General features: G+C 39.1%; 1 protein-coding gene across 1 annotated transcript in view; it reads right to left on the reverse strand.

The window, feature by feature from the left end:
* The window catches only part of orb2 (cytoplasmic polyadenylation element-binding protein orb2), a 77626-nt gene extending 54190 nt beyond the window's left edge, over positions 1–23436 (reverse strand). The window contains exon 1 of the mRNA XM_028184358.2: positions 23174–23436. Within this exon, the coding sequence (XP_028040159.2) occupies positions 23174–23389 (216 nt within the window). The 5' untranslated portion in view covers positions 23390–23436. The remainder of the gene's footprint in view (positions 1–23173) is intronic.
* Positions 23437–26637: the final 3201 nt, after the last annotated feature.

Genomic DNA, 26637 nt, shown 5'->3' on the forward strand with positions numbered 1-26637 from the left:
TGGTTTTATTTGTACAAAACACGGAGGTTCTACGTTAAGTGGACTTCCATCGAACTAGGGTCTAAATTAAAGAGAGCTTGCAACTGGAAGCATTGTTTCGAATTGCGGGTTCAAAGTATAATGGCGCTACTACCTGCTGTAGCCAAATTAAACGAGACCTTAATTCATATAACGGCCATTAGAATTGGAAGCTCAAGGCAACTTGGACGTTTCCCTGTGCCGCCCTACTGACCTATATTCGGTTACGCAGTGTGACGTCACAACGCCAATGCGCAACGAATGCTGATGATGTACAGGCAAAATCCAACCTTAGCCTAAAGAGTTTAAAGTTCAGGAATGGGCGTGTCTTCCCCCGTGACATTGTTGAAGGCAATTTATGCCCTGTGTAAAAATATTTAAAATAGGTTTTGGCATAATTCATAGTTTTCAGAGGGACGTTTAAGGAAAGCATTTTTGGTTTTTCGGTAGGTCATTTTCTAAATTTCCATATACAGTATGATTAAAGCGTAATTTATGATTTAGTTTATAAAGGCGGCTACAAATTTACCGGTTCGAATGGTAGGTCAGCTTTCATGAAAAGCTTTGAGCTTCTGCTTGATGATTCAAGTTTGTGTTTGACGCTGACTAGATCTTCATAGGTTCCTGTAACCTCGTAACTAAGTGAATTATGAGCGCGTCACCAATTAAAGCTGTATCGTAACACTAAAAAAACCTATTCGTAAGCTTTTTGTTATTATTAATGTATCTTGTACAATATTACTGGCGAGCCTAAAGATCTGCCGTGAAAATTAAAAATAAAGCCTGACACGCCCTCCCAAAATATGTCCGGCAGCTTAAAATGGTGTGACGAACAGACATACAGAAAAATTATACAAGTAAAGAGAGAGAGAAAGAGAGAGAAATACACTTTATTACACACCGAAACACAATTTATATTCAAAAACAGTCAAAAAGCAGATATATCGATAGGCGGTCTTATCGCTAAAGGCGGTTTCTTCCAGACAACCGTTTAATTTAGAGAAATTCTGGAATATATAAAAATATATCATGTATGTTTACCTACCACCAGTAATTACGCAAATTATAATTTTGCGGCTTTGATTTGAAAAGGAGGATTTGCACAAAAACCCCGTCCCTGTAGTATTTTGGGTTCCCTCCACCAGCCGACCCTTGGGTTATCCTAAGGTGTAAAAAAAATACTTAAAATATTCTTTTCATCGCGTGCCCTGCGAAAACTGTTGATGACAGAATAAAATAATGTACTACGACTTTGTAGAACACATTATTATTTACAAAAAGTGTCGCAACAGCATATGTCTAACTATTATAGTTATGGCGCAGTAAGCGTTCTTTTATTTAAAAAAATAAAAAAAAGTCGTTGAAATTTTTATTAAGGACCCGAGCGGAGCCGGAGCGGGCCGCTAGTTTTCTCTAAATGTATATATACATTTAAACGTATATAAGTACTTCTGTCATTCTTTGGTAAGAATGACAGGAAATAAACACAGGGAATTCTAATTTAGGACCGAATGATAATGTTTTTAGGTTGTATTTTTTTTTATCGTAATCTAGTTTATTTTCCTGTTTAAGAATGTATTTTTAAATTACACATATTATTGAGAAGGGAATGCTTTGGATTTTAATGAACAGTGACGTCATTATTGTACCTTCGACCCGTCGAAGACCCGAGAAAATAGCATTGAGAGGTAATAAAAACCTAAAACCGTGTTAATTGATGAGTGAAAGAGAAAGAGAACGATGAGATGAGAACACTTCAGGTTACAAAGCCATCCGCGTAGTTGAAGATAGGCAGGACTTGCACAGGGTAATCCAGCAGAGATTTATCAAAGGAAGCCACGACCCTCGGAGTAGGATCTACGTAAGGAGTAGGAGGAGAAGAAGAGTAGCGTAAATTGAAAACGACTCACAAGCAGCAAATAGCAAGTAGCACAGGTGATTCGCCAGAAATATCCGACGTCTACTGATAAGATCCGTTTCTCGTACATTGATAATATTGTGATAAGCAACTCTCAGAGCTAGAAGTTGTTGTTGAGCTCGAAAATTTCTTAGAGATTTTTGCGTGTTTATTGTTTCATCTGTCTCTTGTGTGGCATGTGTGGTTTATAATGGGTTTTATTGGCTTGATGACGGCTTGGTATTCAAAGAGCTCATAGGCATCACGCCAATACCGGAACGTGGTCGATATATATATATATATATAATTTTTTTTATTGCTTACATGGGTGGACGAGCTCACAGCCCACCCGGTGTTGAGTGGTTACTGGAGCCCATAGACATCTACAACGTAAATGCGCCACCCACCTTGAGATATAAGTTCTAAGGTCTCAGTATAGTCACAACGGCTACCCTACCCTTCAGACCGAAACGCGTTACTGCTTCACGGCAGAAATAGGCGGGGTGGTGGTACCCCCCGCGCGGAGTCACAGAGGTCCTACCACCAGTAATTACGCAAATTATAATTTTGCGGGTTTCATTTTTATTACACGATGTTATTCCTTCACCTTGGAAGTCAGTCGTGAACATTTGTTAAGTAAGTATTTCATTAGAAAAATTGGTACCCGCCTGCGGAATTCGAACACCGGTGCATCGCTACATACGAATGCACCGGACGTCTTATCCTTTAGGCCACGACGACTTCAAATCAGAAACGCCTTCGCGATAGATTCGCGATATACATTAGTTTAGCCCCACGTCACGTCCTTCTATTACTAATTACCACTGCGGTAAGCGTTGATAAACTTTTAATTCCATGGAGCGCGTAATCCTACCCTCCTTTAATCATAACCGTAACACCATTTTGAATATTTAAACGCCAATCTGCATACATTCTCGTGTTCGTTTCATTAACTCCATTGCTGCTTATCTATTATAAATTAATTCAAGGATCAACTGCGCACGACTTGCCACTAACGCTGTCATTGTCGATGCATACTTAATACAGAGAGCGGTCGAATGTAAGTCACGTTGTGGAGAAATGAAAAATAGCACGTGTGGCACTCGGGGACTGCCGCGGTAAAGCTATTTCATAGCATTTTTTTTCAACTTATGCAATTATAATTAGACAATAATAATTTAATATTCAAACAATAATAAAATAAGACCACGCTATATTTATAAACATTAACAAAAGCAAAACTGTCCCCTTCACACTCATAAGCTAGACCGCGCGAGAGAGAAATGGGCAGACTTTTTCACAAACACTACACAAGCGCAACTTGTGAAGGCGTTAAACGCGAGCTACATGGTAGACGGAGTGGGGGTTAGGTTTTATTTTCGTTATAGAATTTCTTGATTCGGTCGTCGCGCTCAAAGCCTGCGATAAAAGCTATGCAAAAAAATAAAAGCCAAGAAATCGGTACGATCACTCTATGGGTAGTTCGGTAAGAAAATACTAATAGTAATTTTGTTCGAATTTTACCCGAGGCATAAATTAAGATTACTTTTACGGTTTTTATTCGCATTATTTTTGAAGTTTCGAATATAATATAGTTTCCGTGTTAGCGAACGACGAAATAGAGTTACGTCTCTCGGCAGATCTTCTCGGAGTGTCGCGATTCCGACCCGGTGGGAGATACGGCGAAGCACTGCTCTTGCTAGAGCCAGTGTTAACAAACTCCTTCAGACTGGACCAATGAGCTCAATTACCTGTCTGCGTGTAGCTGGAATAGTCCCTTTGAGTGACTCTGAACTAATCGGCTAGTTGAATACATTGTCTGTGCTAGCTTCACTTGTCACAAGTATTTTAAGATTTATTACCTACATTAAAACGTAAAAGTAATTTTAATTATGCTTACTACTCATGTAAAACTCTAGATAAGTAATGACTATTTTCTTAATACTAGAGGTCCCGCAGTAGTCGAAATTCGACTATAATTAATTGGAATTGTAAGTTTGTACACTATTATGATTGTACTTTATACTTCTATAATCACAAATTTCTCCAAGACTACACTATAAAGAATATTAACAAAGACAAACCATATTCTATTCTCAATTTGACAACAGACGTCAAGAACAAAAGTTTGACAATAAATAGTATGTATGCGTGTGTGCGTCAAATACATGGTATGTAGTGTGTGTAATGTTTTCTTTATTGATTTAATGTATCTATTATGCATTATTTAAAAAAAATATTAGCATGTGCACTTCTTCTCTATTTTCTCTATAAGTGTGGAAAATTTCATACTCCTCCGTCCGCGCAATTTTCGTAAAAAGGGATACAAAGTTTTTGCTTCACGTATTAATATATAGATATATATTGGTGCATAAGAGTTATTTATTCGTTTGGCAGGTAGCTTCACAATGTATTTGACTTATATACCACAATACTAGCCATATAAATTGTTAGTCTAATGGGTACACTTTTTTAATTCGTTTATCAAGCGACTGATTTCGCTTCGTCAAATATTATCGCAGGTTGTAATTTAGAACATTATTGGCGCCTAAATTTCTAAGCAAAAAATTGCCAAAGATACAGATAAACGTTTAACCACAGAAAATGAAAGGTTTTATAGCAAATATGTGCGTTTTAGATGTACAAAAAAAAAATGGTTTTCGTGATAAAACACGAGATGGAGATAAGATTTTCTTATCTTCGAGCGCTGATAAACATGATGGAGTTCCGAAGGAATCATGCAGAAAGTGTCGTTGGAGATTTGATTTAAATGAAGACGTTCGCATCTTTAAAAAGAGGTATGTTGCGGCTTAATAAATAATGTCTACATTTGGATCGCTTTATTGAATACGTATGGTCTGTTAAAATGAGAAAACTAAAAAGAAAATACATACCAACGGAGAATATACGGTGGTATTGTTTGAGAATAAAAAAAAAAAAAATACTGTAATTTTTTTATTTATCTTATTATTTCTTAGATGGGTGGACGAGCTCACAGCTCACCTGGTGTTAAGTGGTTACTTTAGCCCATAGACATTTACAACGTAAATACGCTACCCACCTTGAGATATAAGTTGTAAGGTTTCAATATAGATACAACTAGAAACGCATTATTACTGCCTCAGAAATAGGCGGGCTGGTAGTACCTATCCGTGCAGAGTCAAAAGAGGTCCTACCACCAGTAATTAGGCAAATTATAATTAAAGAAAGTTAAAGAAACACTAGAAGAAGATACAGAAAGTACCTGTCAACGGCGCATTCAGTGGATACACCATTGGGAGATATAACATGAGGAGGGTTGAGGAGGAGCCGGTCAGACACTTCGTGCCAAATCCCTATGCAGCATGACAAAAGGAAATGTTGCTTTAACTTAATGAGGCTTCATGAGACACAAGAGCAAGAAGAAGAAAGTCTGTTGAAATCAGTGATTCGTCTATCTTTGCATCAGAGTCCCGACTGAAAGGAAGGAATTAGACATTTGTTCCAATGGAGTAAAGACGGTTTTAGGGTATCACGACTATTAGCTCTGCCACAATCGATATATTTACTGACATACGAATGACTAAACCACGAACTGACGATATATGATTTTATATCAGAATCTGGGTACCAGAATTATCCGGCAATCAAAACATGTCCTATAAGAATGTAATGACCGTTTTGATGTTATCCTACATACAGAGAATTTTTAACTGAGATTTCAATTATAAAGAAGAATTGAAATGTCAGTGTAGAGCCATTATTTGGCGGGTTATAGACACAGAATCGCTCTTAATACCAGTCTAAAACTTCAAACCATTTGTTATACCCCAATTTACCGCAAATTGGCAAACCTAGTGCAGGGCGTCCTCAGGTTCGGTGGAGTGAGTGGTGGTGCAGGGTGGCTGGCGAGAGCTGGATGAGAAAAGCAGAGGATCCTGCTCAGAGGTGAGCAATTGGAGATGCCTATATCTAGCAGGGGACTGATGATGAATTTTCAAATTTTCAGATCGTGGTGCACGTCTGGATCGTTTGTCTGGATACTTATCGGTAGGCAGCGGCTTGGCTCTGTCCCTGGCATTGCTGAAGTCCATGGGCTACGGTAACCACTCACTATCAGATGGGCCGTATTCTCGTCCGACTATAAGGGCAATAAATAAATAAAGAGCTATGCCGGGGACGCAGCCTGTAGCCTCCACAGACTCAAACCCGAAACACATGCAGACGAGACACGGCCGCGTTATCACTGTGCGATAACGATATTGTCGTAACACACAAGTGCTTAGAGATAACCTATTTTATGATTCTCCGACGAATTTCTCATGAATTCGCTTAGACGATTTCGTTAAGATCCTTTTGGTATTATTAATCATGATTTATTATTAATTATAACTGAGTGAGATTTTTAAACTATTGCATAGATTTTATTGCGGGCCTTGAGCGCGGCTTGAGAGTGGAATCGTGAAATTCCGTAACGAAAAAAACCTTCCACCCCTCACGACGCCTACTATGTAGCTCGCATTCAACACATTCACACGTTGCGCTTGTGAAGTGTTTAAAGTAAGAAGTCTAAACACCGATTTATGTACTATCAAAATATGTGATATAATTTCGTGGGTAACACAACGATAGCGCGATTCAGATTTTGCGTCAAGTGCCATCTATCGGCGACAAACGGAATTGTAAAATAGAAAATTATATCACAATGCGTTGGGCGTGCCATTTTCTATCGCTTAGTCGAAGAATTTTATTACTACTCCTACTACTCAATCAGTTATTGGAGTGACATTAAAAATAAACTAACTAAGCCGTTGATTCTGGCCGAATGAGAGTTAGAACTATCATCCAAAGGCGTGTCTCTATCCCATGTAGCGCCCTCTAGTGAGTGCGCGGTCAAAATGGAATACTCACAATGTAGCAGATTCATTGAAAATTAGCCCACTGAGTTTCTCGCCGGATCTTATTTTATAGTTGTTTTAATATTAAATTATTATTGTCGATTTATAATTGTATAAGTTGATAAAAAATGCTATGCAATAGCTTTACCGCGGCAGTCTCCGAGTGCCACACGTCTTTTTTTTTATTTCGTGTACAGTTAAGGTATTGTTTAGGATTACGTTTCTTGTTGTGTTTATTTTAATTTTCAATCACCTGGAATCAATTATAGTTATAATAAATTAGTAGTTACTTTAATGATGTTAGTTATTTTGACCACTCCTAATGGGTAAATTAAAAAATACTTAAAATATAAAAATGGGTAATATCCATAATATGATTTATTGTATTTTTGTTTGCTGACCGTACTTGTTCTCACGCCCACATTGACGCGTATACAGATTGGTCACTCACACAATTATGGGCGGCGCGCAGTTGTACTTTGCAACAACTATATAAGAATACTAGCTGACCCGGCAAACATTGTTTTGCCATATATAAGATTTCAAGGGAATTTCTAGTGTAGAAAAAAAAATTAACTTATTGTAAGTGTGTAAGGATGTGGTAAATGAGTGAAAGAGGTATGTAGTGCTGTGAACGATGAGGGAATATATAATAAAAATAACAAAACCTCATTCAACCACATAATACCTCATTTTTTTTTTTTTTTTTTTTTTTTCTCCACCTTATCCCACTATGTGGGGTCGGCACAGCTAATTTTTCTCTTCCATTCTCTTCTATCAGCCGTCATCTCAACACTCACTCCTCTCTCTCTCATATCGTCATTCACACACTCCATCCATGTCTTCTTCGGTCGACCTCTTCCCCCTCTACCTTGCACTACCATTTCCATACATCTCCTAGTCACATGCATCTTCTCTCTACGCATCACATGTCCATACCACGCTAACCGTCTGCTCCTTAATTTGTTGTTTACCGGGGCCACTTTCAAACTTCCTCTGATATACTCATTCTTTATCTTATCCATTCTTGTCACTCCACACATCCATCTCAACATTCGCATCTCTGCCGCATGCACTCCTCTTTCATGCTTAACTTTCGTCGCCCAACACTCAGATCCATACAGCACGACAGGTCTAATGATCGTTTTGTAAATTTTACCCTTGAGCTGAAGGGGCATTCTACGATCGCATGCTGTTGCAGAGACCTGTCGCCATTTCATCCAACCAGCGTTTATTCGATTTGTGACGTCCCGGTCTATGTTGCCGTCGTTCTGGAGTATAGAGCCGAGGTACTTGAAGTCGGAGCAGACTGGCAGGGATACACCATCTAAGGCGATTGGCGTGAAGTCTGAAGAACCACCAAAATCACAAAACATGTGCTTGGTTTTTGTTCGACTGATCTTCAAACCCACGTTTTCCAACCTTTCTTTCCATTTTGCCAATCTCCTCTGTATCTCAGGCCCTTCCTCTCCAACGAGAACAATGTCGTCGGCGAACAGCATACACCAAGGCGCCTCTTCCTGTATGTCCGATGTTAGGGCATCCATTATTAGGATGAACAGGTAAGGGCTTAAAGCTGATCCCTGGTGTAAGCCTACCGCCACACTGAACTCGTCGCTATCGCCAGCTGCGGAGCGTACGTACGTACTAGCTCTACCGTACATAGCTCGAACAAGCCGTTGGTATTTCCCTGGCACTCCTTTCACTTTCATGCTCCACCACAAAACCTCACGGGGAACCCTATCATACGCTTTTTCTAAATCAACAAACACCATGTGCACATTTTTACTTGCACGGCGATATTTTTCGCACAATTGGCGCAGGCAAAAAATGGCGTCCGTTGTACTGCGTCCCGGCATGAACCCGAATTGGTTTTGTGATACCTCACTCTCATCTCTCATTCTTCTCGCTATCACTTTCTCCCAAGCTTTCATACTATGTGACATGAGCTTTATTCCTCTATAATTGTCGCATACCTGTATGTCACCTTTGCTCTTAAATACAGGCACGAGTGAACTTTTGCACCACTCGTCAGGCATGGCCTCTTCTTGAACCAATTTATTGAAGAATAAAGTCAGCCACGTGCATCCATCTGCTTTCAGAAACTTCCACACTTCTATTGGAATACCATCTGGTCCAATAGATTTTCCATTCTTCATATCTTGTACAGCCTTTCGTACTTCTTGCATACTTATTTCCCTTACTACCCCAGTATTTATTGGAACATTTTGCAGTTCACCACTCCAGTCATTCTCTTCATTCATCAACCTTTCAAAATACCTCTTCCATCTATCTCTTATTTCCTCATCATTTGTTAACACTCTTCCAGCACTATCTTTCACGCACTTAATGTGGTTAAAATCTCTTCCATCCTTCTCTCTTGCTTTGGCTATCCTATAAATGTGTTTTTGTCCTTCAGGTCTTTCTAGTGACTCATACAAAGCATCCTGTGCCTTGGCCCTGGCAATAGCTACAGCCTTTTTTGCTGCCCTCTTGCTCTCTTTATATGCTGTTTTTAACTTCATTATAATTCCTTAAAATAAAACCTAATTATAACAAAAAAAAATGTCCAAATAAAAAAAAATATGTTAGGGGTGGACAACCCTAATCACTTAGGGGTATGAAAAATAGATAGTAGCCGATTCTCAGGCTTACTGAATATGCATAAAAAAATTCATGAGAATCGGTCAAGCGGTTTCGGAGGAGTATGGGAACGAACATTGTGACACGATAATTTTATATATTAGATTTATTTTTAATGCAAACATTTTTTTTATAATAGCACGCATATTATACAACTACAAATGTATTTTTTTTATTACTTAGATAGGTGGCTGAGCTCACAGCTTACCTGGTGTTAAGTTGTTACTGGAGCCCATAGACATCTACAACGTAAATGCCGCCATCCACCTTGAAATATGAGTTCTAAGGTCTCAGTATAGTTACAACGGCTGCCCCACCCTTCAAACCGAAACGCGTTACTGCTTCACGGCAGAAATAGGTGGGATGGTAGTAACTATCCGTGCGGACTCACGCGAGGTTCTACTACCAGTATCGCAGCATCTAATAGATATTACGAGATATACCCCCAAGGGTCTCAATCCCCCAAGAAACTCAAGCCAAATCCCTTTGCAGCATAAGAATGTGAACCATGAATATAAGAAACACTGTATAATGCTTTCTATCTCATGTTCTCCCACGTTAAATCTTATGACTTTATGAGTCTGTCTCTTTTTATTGTCGCTTTTTTGTTTCATCGACTTTTAAATCACAACGATGCTCTAGAAATGCGACTTAGCTGTCTCGCGGAATAGATAAACCCTCAATAATTACCAGAGCCCATAGACACATCACCGGTATCACCATGCAAAAATCTAACTCCAAATCTTCCCAGTATTCAAACCGCAATGTATGAAATATTGCTCATTCCATAGCGGCGTGCCCAACCACCGCTAAATCTCAAACAAAAGCGTCCACACAAAAACATACCTGTAAATAATTTTCAGCATCGCCTTATCGCTCCAAGGCTACGAGTTATGTGTGACGTTCGTCTCTTTCTAACCTTGTAGGGTAGAGAGGGACGCTGATATTTATACGCCGATCGCATAGTAAGTAATATTATGCATTTAGTTTCATTGTTAATGTTAAAAAAACTTATTGGATATATAGTTCTAATTTTTTTAATGAAATACGAACATAGCAAATGTTCACGATTGACTTCCACGGTGAAGTAATAACATCGTGTAATAAAAATCAAACCCACAAAATTACAATTTGCGTTATACCACCACCCCTATTTCTGTCGTGAAGCAGTAATTCGTTTCTTTTTGAAGGGTGGGACAGCCGACAGCAGAGCTCAGAACTCATATCTCAAGGTGGGTGGCGGTATATATCCCAGCGGAAACGACAGATGTTGCTCTGTATACGCGCGTAAAATCCGAATATGTTTTTAAAATGAAAATTCATAAATTAAAAAACGCAACACCTATATAGTGGACCGAAATGTGAAACTAAAGCCTACTCGAATCCAACTGAACACAAACACACAAAAATCTGTCAGGAGGAGTTCAGTTACATATATACGCACAGAAGAATTATATATTATGTTCGCCCGATCACGATGTTCGACCAGCCCATACCGTGGGCCCCGAAGGTCAAATATTTAGGCGTCACCCTCGACAGTAGGATGACATTCCGCCCCCACATCAAGACGGTACGCGATCGTGCCGCCTTCATTCTAGGACGTCTCTACCCGATGATATGTAGGCGAAGTAAAATGTCCCTTAGAAATAAGGTGACACTCTACAAAACTTGCATACGCCCCGTCATGACCTATGCAAGTGTAGTGTTCGCTCACGCGGCCCGCATACACTTAAAATCTTTCCAAATTATTCAATCCCGTTTTTGCAGGATAGCCGTCGGAGCCCCGTGGTTCGTCAGGAACGTCGACCTCCATGACGACCTGGACTTAGAGTCCATCAGTAAGTATCTGCAGTCGGCGTCCATGCGCCACTTCGATAAAGCGGCACGACACGAGAACCCTCTCATCGTGGCCGCCGGTAACTACATTCCCGATCCTGCGGACAGAATGGAAAGCAGTCGACGTCGCCCAAAACACGTCATCTCGGATCCTCCCGATCCACTAACGGTGCTTCTAGGTACTTCAAGCACCGGTCACCGTTCTCGTCGAACCCGTCGCTTGCGACGAAGGGCTCGACGAGTAAATTAACTCTCAGACACAGCCCACTGAGTTTCTCGCCGGATCTTCTCAGTGGGTCGCGTTTCCGATCCGGTGGTAGATTCTGCGAAGCACGACTCTTGCTAGGGTTCGTGTTAGCAACGTCATCAGGTTTGAGCCCCGTGAGCTCACCTACAAAAGTTAGGGTTACGCTGATATAGCCTCTCAAGGCTCTCAGCTTAGGTAGGAAAAAAAAAAAAAAAAAAAAATATATTATGTTTAAAACGGCCGTCTGGTGTAGTGGTAAGTGACATGGTCACTACACAAGGGGGTCGCGGGTTCGAATCCCGCCAAGGGAGGATATTTGAATGATAAATATAAATGTCTTTTCCAGGGTTACGGATGTATCTTAAATAATATATGTATGTGTATAATAAAAATCTTAAATTTATTTCCGTTATCTGGTACCTGTAACACAAGTTCTTTACGAACTTACCCCGGGACCAGTTGACGTGGCGTGATTGTTAGTAAATATTTATTATTATTATTATTTATTATTATAAAAATAAATAAATACATAAAAGAAATTAAACACCCAGAAAAACACCGAATAAGTCAGTCACACGAATGTTTGCCCGACATGGGAATCGAATCCCATCAGGGGTTCCAACTTCTGCGCCATCGAGTTTAATTACATAACTTGTGGAAGGCTTAACGGCAGAGAGAAGATCTTCCACCGAGCGGGTGATATTGCTCGACAGACCGATGGTCTGAATGTTTTTTTATCAAACCTACCTATGCTAATAGCCTTGAGAGGCTATTTCAGCTTCTCCTTAACGTGTAGGTGAGCTCACCGGGGTTAAAACCGGGAGTGTCGCTAACACTGGCACTAACAAGAGCAGTGCTTCGCAGAATCTACCACCGGATCGGAAACGCGACCCACTGAGAAGATCCGGGGAGCCCGAATGTTGTTGTTCGGAACTTGTACATATGCAAGCAATGGTGGATTTACACTAAGGTCAGTCGGGACAAGTGCCCAGGGCGGCATATTTTATAGGGCGGCAAAATTTTGAAAGATTGCTCTATATAATTAGTTAATTCTACTAATTAATAATTATCTGTTTAATTGATAATTCAAGAAATTCAATTCATCCATTATTTGTGAATTATAATTTTGGCAGTTTTGGTAAAACGTAATAATCAAAATAATTTAATCAATTTATTTCCTTGGAGATTTAAAATAATAATCGACTTTTCTATTTTCTGAAATTAAAGAAATGTAATTAGTTTTTTTTTATGTAATATAATTATGAGTCACCCTTAGTGCCAAATTTATAATTGTTGGAAAAAAAAACCAAATAATTATTTATGTTTATGGAACTTATAACATAATATAATAAAGTTTCTGCAATAAACTAGGTATTTTAATTTTGAAAAACAAAATATATTAGTGTTTTTTTCCGGTACCCAGGAGCGGCATTAAGTTTAAATACGGTCCTGTATGCAAGCTTATCTTGAAAATGTCGTTAGCGAGATTCAGGCATCTTTTTTATTTTATTGCTTAGATGGGTGGACGAGCTCACAGCCCACCTGGCGTTAAGTGGTTACTGGAGCCCATAGACATCTACAACATAAGGTTTCAAGTATAGTTGCAACGGCTGCCCCACCCTTTAAACCGAAACGCATTACTGCTTCACGGCAGAAACAAGCAGGGCGGTGGTACCTACCCGCGCGGACTCACAAGAGGTCCTACCACCAGTAAATCTGTCAAAAATATTTTGTGTTGTATGATGACTACCCGCCAAACAACAAGCAAACTATATCATATATTTGTTCGAAGCATGACTATTCGGGTTCAGAATACGACTTTCTGTTCGTTGACTCGTGAACAAATTAACAAAAATTTGCAACATTATCGGTTATTACTCTTTCCGAACAGATAAGACCTACATGTGTTTGTTACGTATGAGCCATTCTGTTCCGAATGTTTCTTGGATACGTTTCCAAATTTAGTTTATTTGATGACTTGGACGTACAGACAAACGGGAAGATTGACTATCCGGATGGTTTTTTGACTTGATAAAGTCTTATAAATCGATGAACACCGCTTGCACGCACGAAAAAGTGTCACGTTCCGCCTGAACCTGGGCGTGCGAGCGAGAGCGCGGAACAAGCGAATTAACTTAACGAAAAAATTGTAATTTTCAATTAACTCCAGTTTGTACTTTTTTTTATTGCTTAGGTATTACTGGTGGTAGAACCTCTTTAGAGTCCGCACAAGCAGCTACCACCGACTTAACTATTTCTGCCATGAAGCAGTTATGCGTTTCGGTTTGATGGGTGGAGCAGCCGTTGTAACTATCGCGAGATCTTAGAACTTATATCTCAAGGTACGTGGCGCATTTACGTTGTAGATATCTATGAGCTCCGGTGACCAGTTAACACCAGGTGGGCTGTGAGTTCGTCTACTCATCTATGCAAAAAAAAAACGCCCCTAGAGCTAGAGCTGCAGGCGTCTAATAACTGCATTAGTGGAGTTGGAACTTCATATCCCTATGACTGTCATATAGGTCACCAATGCTCTACGTGGGGCACTGAAGTAATTATGTAGGTATATCGATTTATGTTATTAAGCTTTGCCTTCTTTTGTTTTTATTGTATGTTTTTTAGTCTTTTAGGTCTCTCAGAAAAAGATTCATTCTCAGTATCTGCGGATTCGTCTTTTCCAGTCTCTACTAGATAATCCAGCGTCGTAGTAAAAAGATATAGAAGAGAAATCGACATAATTACTTCAGTGCGCCGCGTAGGACACCAGTGACCTACACGGCAGTCAAAGGGTCAAACAAATGTTGTGTTATCTTGTAGATATATCGTTATTTGGGCTATCGTGATATACATGTAAAAAAAACCTTTTTTATGTACTAATTTTTATAAAAAAAAAAAGATGTGTCGTGGGACACCGGATAGGAACGAAGATCTTTATTATAAAAATATTAATTTTAAGTTCTATTCGAGGTATAAAGAAAATAAAACTGGAGGTTTCGCAACAACCCACGGTCATTCGGTAACGTGCGAACTTATTGTGGTACACTTCATTCACGGTTGTTTGCATAAGAGTTGTGTATTGCGCAAACGATCACTCTGAGATCGTGGTCAATGAATGATAAAAAAATATGTTATTTTTTGTACGTTATTACAAAGTTAAGTCGTACACTGTGTGCATTACTAATAAAAATCTTACGTTACGGACGTTTTTTCCCGGTTAGGGTACCCCTCCGCATCGTCCCGTAAGGAACTTCGTTCCAAAAATACTTTTTAGCTTTTTTAAATAAGGATTTTTCTTATATATTGGTATATATTGACTAAACTATCTGTCGTTGAGAAAAAAAACGAGATCAGTTTTATTTAATTCAAGAATAGTTTGTTAATAATAATTTGTGGAAAATAAAGGCTTTAAATGTTGTTTTCTTAATGTTGTATGTACAGAAAATGCAATGAAATCTTTTGTTTCTGTTTATCCACTTTTAGAACATTCCGTATCATTATACACATAGGCCTCAGCTTACGCGCGATAATTCAGCCAACAACACTATTAAATAAAAGGTACTTAAAAACCAATTTAATTTAAAATTATACATTAAACAAAAAAAAAAAAACAAAAAACAAATCGTAATAAATAAAAAATTATCCCGTTATCATTTGACAAAAACCACACACTGATTGTTCGTTCCCCCTCTCTGTCCCTGATAAGACTAATGTTGTTGATAAATAAAAACTGTGTAGTTAAAACGTAAATTCATATGTTTTGATTTATAGCGCGCTCACTAGATAAGCAACGCGGATTTGCCTATCACGAACTTCAGCGCATAGCGGCCCGAAATAAGGAATTTTCTTTACCCGGAATACACACACAAGAAAACACGAGTATACTGAAATTCTTAATATATAAAATACGTAATGTTTATAGGTCAGACGTAATGTTTATAGGTCAGACAGCGGATTGGCTTTGAACCTGGCATTGTTGACGTCCATGGGCGATAGTAACCAATCACCTATCTGCTTACAAGCGTTTTTTTCTTCTAAGCAAACATCGACTTCAACTATAATCGCTAATGCGAACCACCAATTAGTTTTACAAAATTAAAATGACTTATGTGCAATCTCCGTTCCAATCTATTTCAGCCCTTCTGATCAAACGGAACCTATTTCTGTACGAAAACAAAAACAAAAGTAACTTTATAAACTGTTTCAACACTTGCAAATAAATAATAAATAAATAAAACTACCAAAAAAGAACATGATTTATAAAAACGGCAACACTGTCGTAGCATTAGCCAATGGGGACGCCGCATTGCGGAAGTGGGTCACACGGGCCGAGCAGGGTGGATTCAGTCGCCTTGAAACAAGACCAGACAATGTAGGTCAACTCAGCTTGGTTTTTAAGTGATTTCTTTATATTTTAGAAGATACAACAAAAACTGTGGACCCACCAGTACCAGTCTTAATGTTATTGTTATATATTGTTATAGGGGCAAATAATCTTCGACTACCCGCATTCAGTCATTAAAATTCTCCTGCCCTTCTCCCAGTAGCCTGAGGTCAGCGCAACATGTTTTCTCCTTCCATTCTCCTCTATCATTTCTTCGCTCACTCTCTCTCTCTTCTTACACGCAATCCATCAATTTCTTCTTAGGTATTCCTCTTCCTCTATATCCTTCCACATTCATAGTTAACACTCTCTTAACAACCTCATTTTCATATCGTCTCATCACATGTCCATACCATCCCAAACGCGCACTTCTCAGCCTCTCTGTTACAGATGCCACTTTCAGACTTCCTCTAACATATTCATTCCGTATTCTATCCATTCTCGTTACTCCACACATCCATCCCAACATTCACATCTCTACTGCATTCAGTACCGTCTTTAATTTCTATTACAATGCTGTTCAATTTGAGGTTTTGTAAGTCCGCACGGGTATGTACCACCGCCTAGCCTATTTCTGCCGTGAAGCAGCAATTGCCTTTTAGTTTGAAGGGTGGGGCAGCCGTTGTAACTGTAAAAACTCACATCTCAAGGTAGGTAGCGCCATTTATGTTGTAGATGTCTCAGCTTACTGCTTAGCCGGTTGGCTTATCTAAGATATAAATAAAAAATATGACTATATAAACTAACATGAATTTAACTACATAAAACCAATATTATCCGTCTTTATGGTTCTAAAGTGCGCTAGACCTAATAACGCTACTGTTGTAAACGGCGTTCCCGATTAAAGGAAGAGCTAGACATTTTTTTTATTGCTTATACGGGTGAACGCGATCATGCCCCACCTGATGTTAAGTGGTTACCGGAGCCCATAGACATCAACAAAGTAAATGCGAGACTTGAGACGCGAATTCTAAGTCTCGATTCTACAGGACAAAGACTAACTTGCCATTCAATTAAAACGCAATCATGTTTCGCGGCAGAAATGGGCGGGGTCGTGGTACGCATCCGCGCGGCCTCAAACGACGTCCTACCACCAGTATTAGTCACAGTATTTTTATTTTTGTATATGACTTTGAGATATGATTTCTAAGGTCTCAGTATATCACAACGACTGCCCCACCCTTCAAACCGAAACGAGTTACTGCTTCACGGCAGAAATAAGCAGGGCGATGGTACCTACCCGTGTGGACTCACAAGACGTCCTACCAACAGTTTGATATTTATTTTGACATTGAAATCATCATAGTTACTGTCGATCGCTTCGTTTAAATTAATTTAATTTTCCCCTCCGGCCCTAGCCGGAACAAGTCATTGGGCCGCGGATGCAACGCATAGGGAAACAAAGTAGAGCACATCGCAGTATTTTGTTAACAGAATCTTCGGCATTTTTTTCCTACCTAAACTTTGAGAGGCTATTTCAGTGTAACCTAACAAACAGGTAAGCTCACGGGGCTCAAACCTGACGACGTTGCTAACACTAACCCTAGCAAGAGCAGTGCTTCAAAGAATCGACAGCTGGACCGGAAACGCGACCCACTGAGAAGATCCGGCGAGAAACTTAGTAGGCTGTGGGTTAATTTGCTCACCGAGCACATCGTCGCAAGCGACGGGTTCGACGGGAATTTTCGGCATAAGCATGTTTTTTCATTTTGCAGCGATATATAAAATACTAGGCATGAAATCACAGTGAAATGTAGCCGTGAGTATTCTAATGTACATTTTAACTATTATTTTGTCCCCTACCTATTCGCTGGTAGGTAGGGGCTATACCAACTACGCGCGGACAGGTAGGTGAGCTCACGGGCTCAACCTGAGATAATTTGCTAACACTAGCCCTAGCAAGAGCAGTGCTTCGCTGAATCTACCAGCGGATCGAAATCGCGACCCACTGAGAAGATCTGGCGAGAAACTCATTGGGCTTGGGACTTAGGAGTAGTAGTTACTAAGCCGCCTCTAGTCCGCGTAACGCCCGTGTGCAATTATTACCCTAGCGCTCCTCTAATAAGCGCGCAGTCAAAATGGTATAGGGTACAAATGTGACACGTTCATTGAAAGTTGCTGGTGACCCATAACGCAGCTGCGCCCATACCCTGCACCGGTGGTAGGGCCGCCTGTGGGTAGTTATTTAAAAAGAGAGACTTGGAACTATATCCATTTTGTGTTTGGATCCCCATAGGCACAGTCCATTGAGTTTCTCGTCGGATCTTCTAAGCGCATCGGGATTCCGATCGGGTAGTAGATTCTGCGAGGCACTGCTCTTGCTAGGACTATAATATAGTGTGTTATAGTGTTGGCTAATTCTCTCGAGTTGAGCCCTTGAGTTCACCTTCACCTATCCATCCGCGCGTAGCTAGAATAGCTTCTTCGGCTACCAGCGAATAGGTAGGAAAAAAAAGTAAAGATTAAATAAAAATCAAAGAGTCTGTATGAAATAATTAAACGAATCATGAAATGCGAATGAATTTTTTTTAATGCCCTTGTAGGCAGACGAGCATACAGCCCGCCTGATGGTGAGTGGTTACCGTCGCCCATAGACTTCAGCAACGCCAGGGACAGAGCCAAGCCGCTGCCTACAAGTATTGCAGTTATCTGGAATATTAGTGAAAAAATCACTTGTTTTGTTTTTAATTAAAAATAAAATATTTCCGAGCTATATTTTATGATGCATATGTAATTGACTTCGGCTACACTGCTGATGTCCTCACCAATGTTCAATTCGTTTTACTTCCTAAAATTTTCTAATGTCCATCAAATGTACGTAGAAAATGGAACAAAAATAATTTCATTCTTGATGTTCCACTCAAAGTGCTTACTAGAGTCCTGCCGCCAGTTACAAATAAAAAAAAAGGAAAAGCATAAAAAATTTACAAACAACGCTATTGTTTTCGGCGAATGTTTGCATTTTCAGCCGGCGTCGGACGTGCAAATGGCAACATTAAAAATTATGCGAACATTCGAATTAACGATGACAATACCGGTGTTGCCAGCAGGTTGCGTGATCATTACCAATGATACAGTTTATTTTTGGAATTTAATGAGTTTTGCTACATTAATATTGATGACTTCAGGATTCTTTTAGCTTGATTCACCTCTGTACTCATCCCGAGCTTTTCTCGTACACAAACAGACACAGATCGGATTTACATCTAGCCGAGGGTCCTATAATACCACACTACTATAGACACAGTCCTCTGCAGCTCTGTACTGATCCCGAGCTCTTCTCGTACACAAACAGACACAGATCCGATCTACATCTAGCCGAGGGTCCTATACCACACTACTATAGAGACAGTCCTCTGCGGCTCTGTACTGATCCCGAGCTCGTCTCGTACACAAACAGACACAGATCCGACCTACATCTAGCCGAGAGTTTTCAGACACACCGTACGAGGTCACACCTTTATTTAATCAATACAAGTGTTCAGTTTTACTATTTATTTTGTAAATTGTAATTAAAAATTCATTACAACATTTTTTATTATAAGAAATGAACGTATTATGGTATTCTAATTGTAATTATTAACTTATTTGTCTAATAATATTTGATATTTTCTGACATCACGTTACACGGCTCTTACTACACTTATGAATCGTGGTGCATTCCTGTCTACTGTCGTCTGTCTTTCAAAGTTACGTTCCAAGTAAGCGTAAAAAAACCCCTATCTATTTGCTGGTAGCCCAAGCAGCTACGTCCTGACGGGTAGGTGACTTCACGGGCTCAGCCTGAGAGAATTTGCTAACACTGGCCCTTCCAAGTAAGCCCAATGAGTTTCTCGCCGGATCGTCTCAGTAGGTCACGATTCCGATCCGGTGGTAGATTCTACGAAGCATTGCTCTTGCTAGGGCTAGTGTTAGCAGACTCTCAGGTTGAGCCCATGAGATCACCCACCCGTCCGGGCGTAACTGGAATAGCCCCTTAGGCTACCAGCGATAAGGTAGGAGAAGAAAAGCGGTGCTTCGCAGAATCTACCACCGGATCGGAATAACGACCTGCTGAGAAGATCCGGCGATAAACTCAGTGGTCTGTGTCTATGGGTTATAAGGTGGTTCTCACGGCGGTGACCGCTTCAGGCAACGTGAGTTATCCGGTTTTTTCCACGGAGACCGTACGCAATCACTATTCAAAAACAAAGACGCTAGTGTATTAAACACGCTACCAATATCACTTTTAGTTGGGGTGCATTCTTTACACTAGTAGTTTTTTTTTTGGTCAGGAGGAAATCGCCGGACTTCCGCCCTCAACTGGGGATGGAGGACGGGGCATGTCGGAGTCGAACTGACGAAAACCTCCTGTCGCTCAACAACCAACGTCCAAGCCTCACATGAGACAGAAACTCATGAAAAAGCAAAGAGGGGAGAGTAAAGCGTTTAGTGCGGAGCATATCTCTCCCATCACCCTCCCCTACATTGGTAGGTACCCCATCTTTTGGGCTCTGTAGGACAAACGTGGATTTTTATCATGTTTTCATTAGGTATGTATGTTTGTTTGTAACAAAATCTATGAACGTCATTTCCATCGACTTCAAGATGTCAGATGAACTCTAAAATTAACACACGCGTCAAGGACCGTTGACTATACAATATCTACGAATATATAGGATTTAATACGTGAAGCAAAAACTTTGTACTCCTTTTAAAATAATGCGTAAAAGATACATTAAATCAATAAAGAAAACATTACACACACTACATACCATGTATTTGACGCACACGCGCATGTATATTATATTTTATTGTTAAACTTTTGTTCTTGACGTCTGTTGTCAAATTGAGAATAGATTAAATACATATTGTTTGTCTTTGTTAATATTTTTTATAGTGTAGCCTTGGCGAAATTTGTGATTATAGAAGTAAAAAATACAATCATAATAGTGTACAAACTTACAATTCCAATTAATTATAGTCGAATTTCGACTACTACGGGACCTCTAGTAGGATTTATAATACGCGAAGCAAAAACTTTGTACTCCTTTTTACGAAAATTGCGCGGACAGAGGAATATGAAATTTCCCACATTTATAGAGAATATAGAGGAGGAGTGCAGAATGCTAGCTTTTTTTTTAAATTATGCATTAATAATACATGTAATATTAATTAATTAGAATTAACGGTTCGATTTTTTTGATTGAACCTATGTAGCCGAAGACTATATTCGTATGCATTATTAAAGATAATGCAAAGACCACTGATGGGATCTTATTATTTTTTTATTTATTAAATTAATTGGGACCCAGAAGATAAGTACCAAAAGCAGTCGTTTTCAAATATAGAAATATTTAAAAATTTCTTTGCCTCAGAAGTGAACGGCATACAAAAAAAATACCGTCGAATTGGGAACCACCTTCTTATTCATGTCGTAATTAATTAAAATAACAGAATCTTGAACAGTAAGTGTATCTTTAAAATAAATAAAAAATCAAATCGATGTACTAATGAAGGAGGTATCGGTTAAAATATACGATAACTAATATAATATAGTCTAATTAAAAACAAAAACCTTTAACTATTTTTTAGATAAACAGCCATAGAAACGATAGACAACAGCCATGTAGGTTTAAAGACATAAAATTGTAATTATTGTTTGCGTTCCGATTTTTGTTTGAAGGTTGGTAGGAAAATGAAATTTCGGTTTGGAAATCGATGAATTGCAATTTTTTTTAATCTAATTGTCGGTATAATGAATACAATTGTAAATAGACATGCTTTAACGAAAGCCGACTTCAAATAGAAAAAAATATATATTCCAAAACAAATGAATATACACTAAAAACAATAATCATCGAATTCGGTTGGCGTGATATTGAGTTATATTCATCTATTTGTCGCGCACGTACTTAATGCAAATTTAAGACTTATGTGATTTTCTCGTGGATACCATTATCAGAACTGGACTAAATTGTAATGGGACTACACGGGAAGCGTCAGCTTTCTAATAAAAAAAGAATCATTCAAATCGATTTACCTAGTCAAAAGTTATGAGGTAACAAACATAAAAAAAACATAGTCGAATTGAAAACCTCCTCCTTTTTTGAAGTCGGTTAAGAATGAATGTTACGGCGTGAAAGTGCGAGTGAGATAGAGAGATGTCTCCTACTTCATCCCAACACCCGTCTGAAGATTGTAGCTACACATCATCTAACAATGATTTTGATTTTTATAAAAGAAAACTGCTGACAGTCCAAACTATTGTTGTTTATGTTTTACGTTTTTATTTTTAAAAAAAACTAATGTAATAAACATTTTAAATAACACAATTATTACGTAACTACGATGATTTTAGTATATTTTTTTGTTAAGATGAATAACGTAATTTTTTTTCTGATTTTCGCCAGTAATCTACTAAAAATGCAACTGAAACTGTGTTTTCGCTGCTTCAAAAAGAAAATAGGCAGTTATTAACAACATTTCAGATACATCATATCAATAATTATGTAGGTATATGATTCGTAATTAAATTTTCATCAATATTAAGATAAAATTTGATTTTGAAGGCGGATTCCATGTGGATTTTGAAACAAAATGATTTTAAATAAATATAAATTTAACGCTACACTTCTCTGTGAAATAAAAATTCAGATCTTTCATATTTTTAAGGACAAAATTTAGGTTAATTTTCTTTAAGGCATACTTAAATGTATATAAAGGCTTTTAAATAATGATTTATTCGTAATATCGCGTCGGAAACCAATCGTACCGACCATACCTTTTAAATTGCAAACAATCTATTGTCAAAGAAACAATAATAAAACATAAAATTACATGCCGCTTCACGGCCGGTGGGGAAACCTTTTAATTATCACGTTGCATTTTCACCTGACACTATACGTTTTTCATTCAATAAAGCTACGTACCTACGTAATTCTAATTTTCCATTTCATGGCGTATCATTTTATGTATCTGATGTGACGTGGACAAATAACCCACACATCCACGCCAAAATCTCGGAAACTTTAGAGAAAAATCACCGATACAAATACGCGTTGTAATCATTACAATATTATAGTATAGTGGAAACGATAAAAAATAAAAAAAATTGTAATGTTATTGTGTTAAAACCAATGGGAAACAACGTAAAAATTTCTTCGTTACTTTGATATCACGTCACGAAACGTTACGATTAGTTGACTTAAAAAAAAAGCTGAAAACGCCCTAACTCGATATTTTTCTGAGTGACTCCATTAATGTTTGAAATGACGTTTAAAACGTGACTTTACCTGGAATCCTTCATCAGGCTTTCCTGGGTAAGACGCACTGCGTCTGTAGTCGGGCGGTCGCGGCGGAGCGGGCGCTCTACGCCACGGGGCGAAGGCCGAGGGCTGTGGGGGCGCGGGCGCTGGCCACCTGTACTGGGGCGCTCGCCTGAACGGGGCGCGGTATTGCCTCTCGTCGTCCGTGACGCTGGCAGCGCCTGGATATTGTAGCTCGCCCATCTAAGACCGGCCGTGGCGGCGGCCTAGCCAACACTGCTACTCCGCGACTACACGATAACACATATCTATTGGGTCGATCGGAGTGCGCGCGCAACTGCGTTAAAGCTACCCGATTTTTTTTCTCTTTCGCTCGTTTATTTTTTTTCTCTCCTTTCCTTTCGTAAATTCACTAAAGACATTTTTGGTATGACAAAAAAAAAAAAACAAAAAAAAAACTTCTGTATGGGGCTGGTGAATAAGTAATTAATTGGCAGCTGATCTGAATTTGCTGAAAGAAATGTAAATAAGTTTTTATCGTCAGCGATATTAGTATTACATTGATACTGCAATGCACACCGTGAACGAAACTGGTGCTGTTGCTTTTGTTTCATTACGTGCTTCTTCTTCTTCTTGTCCTAATCCCACATTCTGTGTGGTCAGCGCAGGTTGCTCTCTCATCACGCTGCATAGGAATTTGGCATGAGAACCTAATCCATCTCGGGTTCTCGCCGCTTCTCAGTGGGTCGCGATTCGGCGGTAGATATAGCGAAGCGCTGCCCTTACTAGAGCTAGCTAGCAAATTCGCTTAGGTTGAGCCCGTGAGCTCACCTACCTGTTCAGGCGTAGTTAGAATAGCCCCTTAGGCTACCAACGAATAGGTAGGGAAAGAAAATGTCGTCACCTCTTGCTGTGTGTCTCAAGTTAATCCATGCTGGCTTACAATGCGTCCTACCACCAGTAAACGCGGCCTGGCGACCGCAGCACCCTGGTATGACGCTCAAAGAATGCTGCTGTCTATTCCATAGTCGCTTTTTACGACACCCTGATTTTCTAGACCCTACAACCAAAAAAAAAGTAACCCATAACAATTGTTTTAAGAGTTAGTGAATTAATTCCGTGATGATCTCGCTTTTCGGGAATGAGACAGGGCATTCTCTCTCTATCTTTATCTAAAACTTGAAGCGTTAGGTATGTTATAAGTTTCCTTCAATATACCTGTTATATTCTTCATAATTTTTTGAACGTTTTTTCCTTATCGTGGATTGCGGCTAAGCCCACTGAGTTTCTCTTCGGATCTTTTCAATGGGTAGCGTTTCCGATACCGGTGGTAGATTCTGCGAAGCACTGCTCTTGCTAGGGCCAGTGTTAGCAATACTTCCGATTTGAGCCCCGTGAGCTCACTTACACGTTAAGGCGCAGCTGAAATAGTCTCTCAAGGCTATCAGCTAAGGTAGAGAAAAAAGAAGAAATGTGGATTGCGGTAGGAGTAGAAATCGTTACGTAACGAAAACGTCTAACGTGCTCCGTCGGCAAATCTCTTTATGTCTGTCTCTTTCTAATTGAACGAGCACAGTCGTCATATCAAGATTCGGGCTGACGGACACAATACTACGCGGCTTGCTGTGTAACCTCAATTTTTATCTTTTTTTTTCTGATTAAGGTTCAAGAGGATCTAAAATAAATAATTCTATCTTAATGTTAGATCAAGTAACTAATTGTGCTGGCTTAATACGCTGTATCTTCTTTTTGTGGCCACCTATCTGCCAGTAGACTCGAGGGTTTATTCTGGCTTCACCCTGATTGATGGACGAGGTCACAGTCAGGCCTAAGGAAACTTGCTAACGTTTACCCAAGCAAGAGTAGAGCTTCGCTGAATTTACCGTCGGATCGGAATCGCGACCCACTGAGAAGATCCGGCAGTAAATGCAGTCGGGTTAGGTTGTACGTCGTAATCTTCGCTGCAATTGACGTATTTGACAAGAATATGACTGGTGTTAGGACCTCTTGTGAGTCCGCGCGGGTGGGTACCACCACCCCGCCTATTTCTGCCATGAAGCAGTAATGCGTTTCGGTTTGAAAGGTGGGGCAGCCGTTGTAACTATACTTGAGACTTTAGAACTTATATCTCAAGGTGGGTGGCGCGTTTACGTTGTAGATGTCTATGGGCTCCAGTAACCACTTAACACCAGGTGAGCTGTGAGCTCGTCCACCCATCTAAGCAATAAAAAAATATATAGTGCCATTTTGTTCCTACCATACCTAACCGTTGTTTGAATTGCCGTCAAAGAATACATTGATGTTAAAGTTTCAAAATAATTACAGTGATTTGTGTATTTTAAGTTTATAAATTAAATACCCGTTCTAACATTTCATATATGTGCCGAGAAAAAGAAAGCTCGTTAAAGAATTTTTGTAGTCAATATCTATATATTAATACGTGAAGCAAAAACTTTGTATCCCTTTTTGTGAAAATTGCGCGGGCGGAGGAGTATGAATTTTCCCACACTTAGGTATAGAGAATATAGAGAAGGAGTGCAGAATGTTAATATATTTTTTTAAATTATGCACAAAAAACGGATTAAATCAATTAAAAATACATTACACATACTGCCATGTATTTGACACACACACGCATGCATACTATTTGTTTATTGTCAAACTTTTCTTATTGCAGTCTGTCAGTTATAGTAGGTATGTGGTCAAATTGAGAAAAGATCATTGTTTTGTCTTTATTAATTTTTGTCTACAGTGTAGTCTTGGCGAAATCTGTGATTATAGAAGTATAATAGTCTTTGACAATAAGATCATAATAGTGTAACAAAATTATAATTTCAATCAATTAAAGTCGAATTTCGACTACCGGAGACCACTAACTAGTTATCATAAAATCACTTTATTTTCCAAGGCAGCAAAGGCGCGTTTTGTTACATGTCCGATAGGGGAGGGTCGTGACGTAACAGCCGTCGCGCATTGCAGTACCTACGAAGGCTGAGAATACCAAATTTCTAAGTAAGTCAGTCGGTCAAACATACATACGCATAAATATAGGATGAGATAATCATTACTTCAGCTGATGGGGTGTAAGCGGTGTTTGCTTCCGGACTCTTAAATGGTTCCGAGTGTTGTTACTAGATGGCGCTAAAATAAATTTTTACTTTTTTAAGTGAAAACTTCTTTAGCATTATATTGTGATTCGAAAGCCGTTGAAACGGAACAGCGACAGTAAAAAGAGTCAGACATATAAATTCATAAGATTTAACGTGAGAGGAAATGAGATAGGAATAATTATATAGTGCTTCTTATATTCGTGATTCTTTAAGTGCTCTGCTTCGTACCTAATATTCGTACTTAATACATTCAGAATAAATCTATATACGAATAAAATTAAAAATAATTATCAAACTTTTGTATCACTATTATCATTACCAAGCCCTACAAATTATCTTGAAGCCAACATTTTTGGAGGTTTCGTTAAAATTTCTACTACG

This window comes from Bombyx mandarina, chromosome 11, assembly GCF_030267445.1.
Source record: "Bombyx mandarina strain Sakado chromosome 11, ASM3026744v2".
NCBI classification, from domain to species: domain Eukaryota; kingdom Metazoa; phylum Arthropoda; class Insecta; order Lepidoptera; family Bombycidae; genus Bombyx; species Bombyx mandarina.